The sequence below is a fragment of the Oncorhynchus gorbuscha genome, unplaced genomic scaffold, assembly GCF_021184085.1.
Source record: "Oncorhynchus gorbuscha isolate QuinsamMale2020 ecotype Even-year unplaced genomic scaffold, OgorEven_v1.0 Un_scaffold_1160, whole genome shotgun sequence".
In the NCBI taxonomy this organism is placed as follows: Eukaryota; Metazoa; Chordata; class Actinopteri; order Salmoniformes; family Salmonidae; genus Oncorhynchus; species Oncorhynchus gorbuscha.
The window spans coordinates 80001-92500 of NW_025746025.1; the positions used below are offsets into that span (position 1 = coordinate 80001).

At 44.5% G+C, this 12500-nt stretch overlaps 1 protein-coding gene across 1 annotated transcript in view; it reads right to left on the reverse strand.

The window, feature by feature from the left end:
• The window catches only part of LOC124021682 (FERM and PDZ domain-containing protein 1-like), a 107816-nt gene that overhangs the window by 43833 nt on the left and 51483 nt on the right, over positions 1-12500 (reverse strand). The window contains exons 3-4 of the mRNA XM_046336794.1: positions 5799-5903; positions 4426-4601 (exon numbers count right to left, since the gene is read on the reverse strand). Of these exons, the coding sequence (XP_046192750.1) occupies positions 4426-4601; positions 5799-5899 (277 nt within the window). The 5' untranslated portion in view covers positions 5900-5903. The remainder of the gene's footprint in view (positions 1-4425; positions 4602-5798; positions 5904-12500) is intronic.

Genomic DNA, 12500 nt, shown 5'->3' on the forward strand with positions numbered 1-12500 from the left:
ATGTACCCCATGCGTCCTACTGGCTGTGTTTATGTACCCCATGTGACCTAATGGTTGTGTTTATGTACCCCATGTCTCCTTCTGGTTGTGTTTATGTACCCCATGTGTCCTACTGGTTGTGTTTATGTACCCCATGTCTCCTACTGGTTGTGTTTATGTACCCCATGTGTCCTACTGGTTGTGTGTACTGACATGTGACCTACTGGCTGTGTTTATGTACCCCATGTCTCCTACTGGTTGTGTTTATGTACCCCATGTGTCCTACTGGCTGTGTTTATGTACCCCATGTGTCCTACTGGTTGTGTTTACTGACATGTGACCTACTGGTTGTGTTTATGTACCCCATGTGTCCTACTGGTTGTGTTTATGTACCCCATGTGACCTACTGGTTGTGTTTATGTACCCCATGTGTCCTACTGGTTGTGTTTACTGACATGTGACCTACTGGTTGTGTTTATGTACCCCATGTGACCTACTGGTTGTGTTTACTGACATGTGACCTACTGGTTGTGTTTATGTACCCCATGTGTCCTACTGGTTGTGTTTACTGACATGTGACCTACTGGTTGTGTTTATGTACCCCATGTGACCTACTGGTTGTGTTTACTGACATGTGACCTACTGGTTGTGTTTATGTACCCCATGTGTCCTACTGGTTGTGTTTACTGACATGTGACCTACTGGTTGTGTTTATGTACCCCATGTGACCTACTGGTTGTGTTTACTGACATGTGACCTACTGGTTGTGTTTATGTACCCCATGTGTCCTACTGGTTGTGTTTACTGACATGTGACCTACTGGTTGTGTTTATGTACCCCATGTGACCTACTGGTTGTGTTTACTGACATGTGACCTACTGGTTGTGTTTATGTACCCCATGTGTCCTACTGGTTGTGTTTACTGACATGTGACCTACTGGTTGTGTTTATGTACCCCATGTGTCCTACTGGTTGTGTTTACTGACATGTGACCTACTGGTTGTGTTTATGTACCCCATGTGACCTACTGGTTGTGTTTACTGACATGTGACCTACTGGTTGTGTTTATGTACCCCATGTGTCCTACTGGTTGTGTTTACTGACATGTGACCTACTGGTTGTGTTTATGTACCCCATGTGTCCTACTGGTTGTGTTTACTGACATGTGACCTACTGGTTGTGTTTATGTACCACATGTGTCCTACTGGCTGTGTTTATGTACCCCACGTGTCCTACTGGTTGTGTTTATGTACCCCATGTGTCCTACTGGCTGTGTTTATGTACCCCATGTGACCTACTGGCTGTGTTTATGTACCCTATGTGTCCTACTGGCTGTGTTTATGTACCCCATGTGACCTACTGGTTGTGTTTACTGACATGTGACCTATATGTACCCCATGTACCCCATGTGTCCCCAGTTAGACTAGCTGTTTCCAGTGTGTGAAAACCTTGTGAAGACTTACAGAAATGTTTGTCATTGCCAACAAAGAGTATATAACAAAGTATTGAGATAAACTTTTGTTATTGACCAAATACTAATTTTCCACCATAATTTGCAGATAAATTCATTAAAAATCCTACAATGTGATTTTCAGGATTTTTTTTCTCATTTTGTCTGTCATAGTTGAAGTGTACCTATGATGAAAATTACAGGCCTCTCTCATCTTTTTAAGTGGGAGAACATGCACAATTGGTGGCTGACTAAATACTTTTCTGCCCCACTGTATATACAGTAGGTCTGTGAGGGTAGTCTATATACAGTAGCTCTGTGAGGGTAGTCTATATACAGTAGGTCTGTGAGGGTAGTCTATATACAGTAGGTCTGTGAGGATAGTCTATATACACTAGCTCTGTGAGGGTAGTCTATATACAGTAGGTCTGTGAGGGTAGTCTATATACAGTAGGTCTGTGAGGGTAGTCTATATGCAGTAGGTCTGTGAGGGTAGTCTATATACAGTAGGTCTGTGAGGGTAGTCTATATACACTAGCTCTGTGAGGGTAGTCTATACACAGTAGGTCTGTGAGGGTAGTCTATATACAGTAGGTCTGTGAGGGTAGTCTATATACAGTAGGTCTGTGAGGGTAGTCTATATACAGTAGGTCTGTGAGGGTAGTCTATATACAGTAGGTCCGTGAGGGTAGTCTATATACAGTAGGTCTGTGAGGGTAGTCTATATACAGTAGGTCTGTGAGGGTAGTCTATATACATCCATACACACAGGGCCCTACTGTAGGTACTATACAGCATATGAGGATAAACCCTTTGTTGTCCTATTGATCTCCCCTGAACCGTTCCTCTCATTACTGTAACCACCACCACACACACACCAGCGATACATCCACTAGCTCAGCAACCTTCCCCCTCCTCTCACTGTGTCCCAAATGGCACCCTATTCTCTATAGGACACTACTAGGACTCTGGTCAAAAGTAGTACACTATATAGGGAATCGGGTGCCATTAGCGACCCACCCTCAGTCTCCACCTGGGCTTAACAACACAAACCCTAATGGAGCCTATGGAACAACACAAAACCCCTCTTCTTCCTTTTCTGTACAGCCTGTCAATCTCAATGACATCACAATCGGATTCAGTCATTTGATCATAGATGTAGTTGGATGCTGCACCTGATGGAGTAATGACTAGCAAGACTGCCAGGATCTCAGTTTAGCAAAGGATCAAAGGTCAAAAGACTGCCACCTGAATTCAACAGCATAACTATTTCTGCCACCCAACCAACCAAAGTATTAAATCAAATCTTCAAGTTACTCTGAAACTATATGTTTTTTTTTCTTCGCTTGCTGTTTTTCTAATCAGATGTTAATTGTTAAGTGAATCTGTCCAGCAGTCCCAAGCTTGTGACAGCACAATATAGTCCTATGTCAGGGTTATGATAGTCCTATGTCAGGTTATGATAGTCCTATGTCAGGGTTATGATAGTCCTATGTCAGGGTTATGATAGTTCTATGTCAGGTTATGATAGTTCTATGTCAGGTAGGTTATGATAGTCCTATATCAGGTTATGATAGTCCTATGTCAGGTTATGATAGTCCTATGTCAGGTTATGATAGTCCTATGTCAGGGTTATGATAGTCCTATGTCAGGCAGGTTATGATAGTCCTATGTCAGGGTTATGATAGTCCTATGTCAGGGTTATGATAGTTCTATGTCAGGTTATGATAGTTCTATGTCAGGTAGGTTATGATAGTCCTATATCAGGTTATGATAGTCCTATGTCAGGTTATGATAGTCCTATGTCAGGTTATGATAGTCCTATGTCAGGCAGGTTATGATAGTCCTATGTCAGGCAGGTTATGATAGTCCTATGTCAGGGTTATGATAGTCCTATGTCAGGCAGGTTATGATAGTCCTATGTCAGGCAGGTTATGATAGTCCTATGTCAGGGTTATGATAGTCCTATGTCAGGTTATGATAGTCCTATGTCAGGGTTATGATAGTCCTATGTCAGGGTTATGATAGTCCTATGTCAGGTAGGTTATGATAGTCCTATGTCAGGGTTATGATAGTCCTATGTCAGGTTATGATAGTCCAATGTCAGGGTTATGATAGTCCTATGTCAGGGTTATGATAGTCCTATGTCAGGGTTATGATAGTCCTATGTCAGGCAGGTTATGATAGTCCTATGTCAGGCAGGTTATGATAGTCCTATGTCAGGGTTATGATAGTCCTATGTCAGGTTATGATAGTCCTATGTCAGGGTTATGATAGTCCTATGTCAGGGTTATGATAGTCCTATGTCAGGGTTATGATAGTCCTATGTCAGGGTTATGATAGTCCTATGTCAGGTAGGTTATGATAGTCCTATGTCAGGGTTATGATAGTCCTATGTCAGGTAGGTTATGATAGTCCTATGTCAGGGTTATGATAGTCCTATGTCAGGCAGGTTATGATAGTCCTATGTCAGCGTTATGATAGTCCTATGTCAGGGTTATGATAGTCCTATGTCAGGTTATGATAGTCCTATGTCAGGCAGGTTATGATAGTCCTATGTCAGGTTATGATAGTTCTATGTCAGGTTATGATAGTTCTATGTCAGGGTTATGATAGTCCTATGTCAGGTTATGATAGTCCTATGTCAGGGTTATGATAGTCCTATGTCAGGCAGGTTATGATAGTCCTATGTCAGGGTTATGATAGTCCTATGTCAGGGTTATGATAGTCCTATGTCAGGGTTATGATAGTCCTATGTCAGGCAGGTTATGATAGTCCTATGTCAGGTTATGATAGTCCTATGTCAGGTTATGATAGTCCTATGTCAGGTTATGACAGTCCTATGTCAGGGTTATGATAGTCCTATGTCAGGGTTATGATAGTCCTATGTCAGGGTTATGATAGTCCTATGTCAGGGTTATGATAGTCCTATGTCAGGGTTATGATAGTCCTATGTCAGGGTTATGATAGTCCTACGTCATGTTTATGTAGCCTACCTGGGGTGATGTCCTGCACCAGTATGGGTGTCTGAGGTGTCAGGGTGATTCCATGAGTGTTGAGGAGGGGGTCTCGTAGGATCTGGACGGTCAGTCTAACCGGGTAGCTGTTCTTCTGGTCCTGACCGCTAGACTCTCCCCCCGCAGCCGCCTTCCCATCTACCAGGATACGCTCTCTGATTGGGGTAGAGACCAGGTATCAGCCAGAGGACAAGGTATCAGCCAATCAAAACAAACAAGGAAACACTTCCTCATAATAGTCTCCAACAGATGATGTCCAATATTGCCTTGAATAACTAGGCCAAACCAAAATAAAACCATTTAGACAAACCCATTACTATCCCCCAGGCTAACCCAGACAAAACCATTACTAGCCCCCAGGCCTAACCCAGACAAAACCATTCAGAAAAACCCATTACTATCCCCCAGGCTAACCTAGACAAAACCATTACTAGCCCCCAGGCCTAACCCAGACAAAACCATTCAGACAAACCCATTACTATCCCCCAGGCTAACCTAGACAAAACCATTACTAGCCCCCAGGCCTAACCCAGACAAAACCATTCAGACAAACCCATTACTATCCCCCAGGCTAACCTAGACAAAACCATTACTAGCCCCAAGGCCTAACCCAGACAAACCCAATACTATCCCCCAGGCTAACCTAGACAAAACCATTACTAGCCCCCAGGCCTAACCCAGACAAACCCATTTCTACCCAGCAGGCCTAACCCAGACAAAACCATTACTAGCTCCCTGGCTAACCCAGACAAACCCAAACTAGCCGGGCCTAATGCCAAAGCTAACTGTGTTACGCGGCCGGCCTGGTTAGTACTAACCTGCTGCTGGAATCCCTGGCTAACCCAGTCAAACCCAAAGCTACCCGTGTTCCGTGGCCGGCCTGGTTAGTACTAACCTGCTGCTGGAATCCCTGGCTAACCCAGTCAAACCCAAACCGTGTTCTGTGGCCGGCCTGGTTAGTACTAACCTGCTGCTGGAATCCCTGGCTAACCCAGTCAAACCCAAAGCTAACCGTGTTACGCGGCCGGCCTGGTTGGTACTAACCTGCTGCTGGAATCCCTGGCTAACCCAGTCAAACCCAAAGCTAACCGTGTTCCGTGGCCGGCCTGGTTAGTACTAACCTGCTGCTGGAATCCCTGGCTAACCCAGTCAAACCCAAAGCTAACCGTGTTACACGGCCGGCCTGGTTAGTACTAACCTGCTGCTGGAATCCCTGGCTAACCCAGTCAAACCCAAAGCTAACCGTGTTCTGTGGCCGGCCTGGTTAGTACTAACCTGCTGCTGGAATCCCTGGCTAACCCAGTCAAACCCAAAGCTAACCGTGTTACGCGGCCGGCCTGGTTGGTACTAACCTGCTGCTGGAATCCCTGGAGCGTCGTAGCCATCGCCCCACCACCTGCTCCACCCGACTGGTCCTGCGGGACGGGGAGCGGCTTCTGTCCCGCTCCTCCATTTAACTACAGACAGGGGTTAAAAGTCAGAGGCCAAGGATGAGAACAGGGGTTCAAATATAGATTAACATTGTGACAATTGTTCCATTGCCTGCATTAGAGGTATGCACGAAGACATGTCATAATTTTCAATGAGCAACATTTCCTGTATGACCTAGGGATGTCTGACTGGGAGGGTGTGTCCTCTATCTCTGATTCAGATCTTTAAATGTTTTACCTCTCAGTTTAACTCTGTTGCAGATCAGTATGCCCCATATAAACAGTCAAGGGTTAAAGACAGCTCTAATCCATGGTTCACGCATTCATTGTCAGAAAGGGCTAAAGCTGAATTTACTGATTCTACCTCTTGACTGGCTCCTCTTGACTGGGCTAAAGCTAAATTTACTGATTCTACCTCTTGACTGGCTCCTCTTGACTGGGCTAAAGCTAAATTGACTGATTCTACCTCTTGACTGGCTCCTCTTGACTGGGCTAAAGCTAAATTGACTGATTCTACCTCTTGACTGGCTCCTCTTGACTGGGCTAAAGCTAAATTGACTGATTCTACCTCTTGACTGGCTCCTCTTGACTGGGCTAAAGCTAAATTGACTGATTCTACCTCTTGACTGGCTCCTCTTGACTGGGCTAAAGCTAAATTGACTGATTCTACCTCTTGACTGGCTCCTCTTGACTGGGCTAAAGCTAAATTGACTGATTCTACCTCTTGATTGGCTCCTCTTGACTGGGCTAAAGCTAAATTTACTGATTCTACCTCTTGACTGGCTCCTCTTGACTGGGCTAAAGCTAAATTGACTGATTCTACCTCTTGACTGGCTCCTCTTGACTGGGATAAAGCTAAATAGATAACTACCAGACAGTTTCTAAACTATCTTGCCATGCAAAAAAAATATTAGAATCACTGGCACCTTTCAGCTAAGAAGTCTTTTTGTTTTTACTTCAAACTACACACTGTGGCCAGTTTAGGGAGACCACCCTGTTCACAAAAATGGATCGCTCCTACAGGCAGTGACTCACATGGCTGTGGCTTGCTAAATAAAGCAGGCAGACAGGCATTAAGGCATTCAGTTACTGTTCCATTGAACGTTAGAAGGGTCAAAACCAGTGACCAAAGCAGCTTTGAGCGTGGTATGGCCGCCGGTGCCAGGCGTGGCAGGTCCAGCATCTCAGAAACGGCCTCCTGTGTTTTTCACGACAGTGTCTAGGGTTTACAGAGAATGGTGAGACAAACAAAAAACATCCAGTCCTGTGGGCGTAAACAACTCGTTGACTAGATGGGTCGAAGGAAAATGGAAAGAATCGCGCAAAGCTTAATAGGCAGTCCACAAAAAGACAAATAATGGTGCAGTACAACAGTCGTTGATACTTGTCACTGATGAGCTATTGCAGCAGACAAGCACACCGGGCTCCACTACTATCAGCTAAAAACAAGAAGAAATGGCTCTGTGGGCACGCAATCGCCAACACTGGACAAATGAGGAATAGAAATACATTGCCTTGTCCGATGAATCCTGGTTCCTGTTGCGTCATGCTTATGGGGCCATGAGTCCACCAGTCCTGCCTGCTGTCAACGGTACAGGCTGGTGGCGGAGGTGTACTGGTGTGGGGAATGTTTTCCTGGCACACGTTAGGTCCCTTGATACCAACGGAACAATGTCTCCAAGCCCAAAGGGGGGTCCGAGCAGGAAGTCAATGGAGGAGTGTACAAAGCATCTTTCCATGACATAGACTGACCAGGTGATTCCAGGTTAAAACTATGATCCATTATTGATGCCACCTGTTAAATCCACTTCAATCAGTGTAGATGAAGGGGAGGAGACGGGTTAAAGAAGGATGTTTAGGCCTTGAGACAATTGAGACATGGATTGTGTCTGTGTGCCATTCAGAGGGTGAATGGGTAAGACAGAAGAGTTAAGTGCTTTTGAACAGGGTATGGTAGTAATCATAAAAACATGAGATACCAAACCCATTCACATTGGTAGTTAAACTCGTGTCGCCACCAAACTAGCTACATCCAAATGTAGTTTTAACACTCCACATTTTGGACTTACACAATTCATTACATTTTGATTCCCTGGTGCCACTAAAGTGGTTTAAGACCCTGGTGATAAATGAGTTCAACGAGGTGTGCAATATTTTGACTTTATATGTCGTTTATGATGTTCTAACGTACTGGTTATTCCATCTGGTTATTCCATCTGGTTATTCCATCTGGTCATTCCATCTTGTTATTCCATCTAGTTATTCCATCTAGTTATTCCATCTGGTTATTACATCTGGTTATTCTATCTGTTTATTCTATCTGGTTATTCCATCTGATTATTCCATCTGGTCATTCCATCTTGTTATTCCATCTAGTTATTCCATCTGGTTATTACATCTGGTTATTCTATCTGTTTATTCTATCTGGTTATTCTATCTGGTTATTCTATCTGGTTATTCTATCTAGTTATTATATCTGGTTGTTCTATCTGGTTGTTCTATCTGGTTAATCTATCTTGTTATTCTATCTGGTTATTCTAACTGGTTATTCCATCTCTTTATTCCATCTGGTTATTCCATCTGGTTATTCCATCTAGTTATTCCATCTGGTTATTCCATCTGGTTATTCCATCTGGTTATTCTAACTGGTTATTCCATCTCTTTATTCCATCTGGTTATTCTAACTGGTTATTCCATCTCTTTATTCCATCTGGTTATTCTAACTGGTTATTCCATCTCTTTATTCCATCTGGTTATTCCATCTGGATATTCTAACTGGTTATTCCATCTAGTTATTCCATCTGGTTATTCTAACTGGTTATTCCATCTCTTTATTCCATCTGGTTATTCCATCTGGTTATTCTAACTGGTTATTCCATCTCTTTATTCCATCTGGTCATTCCATCTGGTTATTCCATCTGGTTATTCCATCTGGTTATTCCATCTGGTTATTCTAACTGGTTATTCCATCTGGTTATTCCATCTGGTTATTCCATCTGGTTATTCAATCTGGTTATTCCATCTGGTTATTCCAACTGGTTATTCCATCTGGTTATTCTAACTGGTTATTCCATCTGGTTATTCCATCTGGTTATTCTACCTAGTTATTCCATCTGGTTATTCCATCTGGTTATTCCATCTGGTTATTCCATCTGGTTATTCCATCTGGTTATTCTACCTAGTTATTCCATCTGGTTATTCCATCTGGTTATTCTACCTAGTTATTCCATCTGGTTATTCTACCTAGTTATTCCATCTGGTTATTCCATCTCTTTATTCCATCTGGTTATTCCATCTGGTTATTCTACCTAGTTATTCCATCTGGTTATTCTACCTAGTTATTCTATCTGGATATTCCATCTGGTTATTCCATCTGGTTATTCTACCTAGTTATTCCATCTGGTTATTCTACCTAGTTATTCTATCTAGATATTCTTCCTGGTTATTATATCTTGTTGTTCTATCTTGTAGATTTATATTTTATTAATTTGATTTATTTTCTGTCCTCAGGGTACCATTGGAAATGAAACCTCGGTCTCATTTGGGCTCTCCTGAATAAAAAGTTCAAACACACACACACACACACACACACACACACACACACACACACACACACACACACACACACACACACACACACACACACACACACACACACACACACACACACACACACACACACACACACACGTATATATTATTCAGTAGAGTGCTGTATGTGGTTTTGAGGGACCAGAGATGATGTCACTAGGGATTGTGTTGCTCTAATTGTTCTGTTGACCAGACAGGCTGCGATTGGCTGATAATCTACATGTGGTGCGCATCATTTCAATTGATTTCAAATAATATGGCTCCTAATTGCCAATCTCAGCTGTGGTGTCTCTTTTAAATGGGTCTCCAATGGTTCAGTTGTGTGAGGAAGGGATCATCTCAAATGGATCCTGACAGACCAAGTTGGACATGTGGTTATAATGGATAGTGGTTCCGTCCCAAATGGATCCTGACAGACCATGTTGGACATGTGGTTATAATGGATAGTGGTTCCGTACCAAATGGATCCTGACAGACCAAGTTGGACATGTGGTTGTAATGGATAGTGGTTCCGTCCCAAATGGATCCTGACAGACCATGTTGGACATGTGGTTATAATGGATAGTGGTTCCGTACCAAATGGATCCTGACAGACCATGTTGGACATGTGGTTATAATGGATAGTGGTTCCGTCCCAAATGGATCCTGACAGACCATGTTGGACATGTGGTTGTAATGGATAGTGGTTCCGTCCCAAATGGATCCTGACAGACCATGTTGGACATGTGGTTGTAATGGATAGTGGTTCCGTCCCAAATGGATCCTGACAGTGTCATGTTTGTCATTTATTATCATGTCTTGTCCCTGTGCTCCCCATGCTGTTCGTTTCCCTCTGCTGGTCTTATTGGGTTCTTTCCCTCTTTCTATCCCTCTCTCTCCCCCTCCCCCTCTCACTCTCTCGCTCTCTCTTCTCTCTATCGTTCCGTTCCTGCTCCCAGCTGTTCCTATTCCCCTAATCATCATTTAGTCTTCCCACACCTGTTCCCGATCCTTTCCCCTGATTAGAGTCCCTATTTATTCCTTTGTGTTCCGTTCCTGTCCCGTCGGTTCCTTGTTTTGTATTCACCATGCTGTGATTGTGTTTCGCCCTGTCCTGTCGTGTTTTTTGCCTTCATCAGATGCTGCGTGTGAGCAGGTGTCTCGGTCCACTACGGCCTGCGCCTACCCGAAGCGACCTGAAGTCTGTGGCCGCTTCTCCAGTTATTCCCCTCTACAGACTAGAGGATTTCTGTTATTCCCTGTTTGGACATAAATAAACTCTGTTTCTGTTAAGTCGCTTTTGGGTCCTCTTTCACCTGCATGACAGAAGGAACCGACCAAGGAATGGACCCAGCGACTTCAGACGCTCGTAACACTGCCGTCGAGATCCAAGGAGCCATGCTCGGCAGACACGAGCAGGAATTGTCTGCTGCTCGCCATGCCGTGGAGAACCTGGCCGCTCAGGTTTCCGACCTCTCTGGACAGTTCCAGAGTCTACGTCTCGTGCCACCTGTTACTTCCTGGCCTGCCGAGTCTCCAGAACCTAGGGTTAATAACCCACCTTGCTACTCCGGGCAGCCCACTGAGTGCCATCTCCTTAGGTGAGCCCATGCAGCTGGGAGGGATTCGCATCTCGACTAAGGAGAGGGAACGGAGGATCACCAACCGCCTGTGCCTCTATTGCGGAGTTGCTGGACATTTTGTTAATTCATGTCCAGTAAGAGGCCAGAGCCCATCAGTAAGCGGAGGGCTACTGGTGAGCGCTACTACTCAGGTCCCTTCATCTAGATCTTGTACTACTATGTCGGTCCATCTACGCTGGACCGGTTCGGGTGCTACATGCAGTGCCTTGATTGACTCTGGGGCTGAGGGTTGTTTCATGGACGAAGCATGGGTTCGGAAACATAACATTCCTTTCAGACCGTTAGACAGGCCTACGCCCATGTTTGCCTTAGATGGTAGTCATCTTCCCAGTATCAAGTTTGAGACACTACCTTTAACTCTCACAGTATCTGGTAACCACAGTGAGACTATTTCTTTTTGATTTTCCGTTCACCGTTTACACCTGTTGTTTTGGGTCATCCCTGGCTAGTATGTCATAATCCTTCTATTAATTGGTCTAGTAATTCTATCCTATCCTGGAACGTTTCTTGTCATGTGAAGTGTTTAATGTCTGCCATCCCTCCCGTTTCTTCTGTCCCTACTTCTCAGGAGGAACCTGGCGATTTGACAGGAGTGCCGGAGGAATATCATGATCTGCGCACGGTCTTCAGTCGGTCCCGAGCCAACTCCCTTCCTCCTCACCGGTCGTATGATTGTAGTATTGATCTCCTTCCGGGGACCACTCCTCCTCGAGGTAGACTATACTCTCTGTCGGCTCCCGAACGTAAGGCTCTCGAGGATTATTTGTCTGTGTCTCTTGACGCCGGTACCATAGTGCCTTCTTCTTCTCCGGCCGGGGCGGGGTTCTTTTTTGTTAAGAAGAAGGACGGTACTCTACGCCCCTGCGTGGATTATCGAGGGCTGAATGACATAACGGTTAAGAATCGTTATCCGCTTCCCCTTATGTCATCAGCCTTCGAGATTCTGCAGGGAGCCAGGTGCTTTACTAAGTTGGACCTTCGTAACGCTTACCATCTCGTGCGCATCAGAGAGGGGGACGAGTGGAAAACGGCGTTTAACACTCCGTTAGGGCATTTTGAGTACCGGGTTCTGCCGTTCGGTCTCGCCAATGCGCCAGCTGTTTTTCAGGCATTAGTTAATGATGTTCTGAGAGACATGCTGAACATTTTTGTTTTTGTCTATCTTGACGATATCCTGATTTTTTCTCCGTCACTCGAGATTCATGTTCAGCACGTTCGACGTGTTCTACAGCGCCTTTTAGAGAATTGTCTCTACGTAAAGGCTGAGAAGTGCTCTTTTCATGTCTCCTCCGTTACTTTTCTCGGTTCCGTTATTTCCGCTGAAGGCATTCAGATGGATTCCGCTAAGGTCCAAGCTGTCAGTGATTGGCCCGTTCCAAGGTCACGTGTCGAGTTGCAGCGCTTTTAGGTT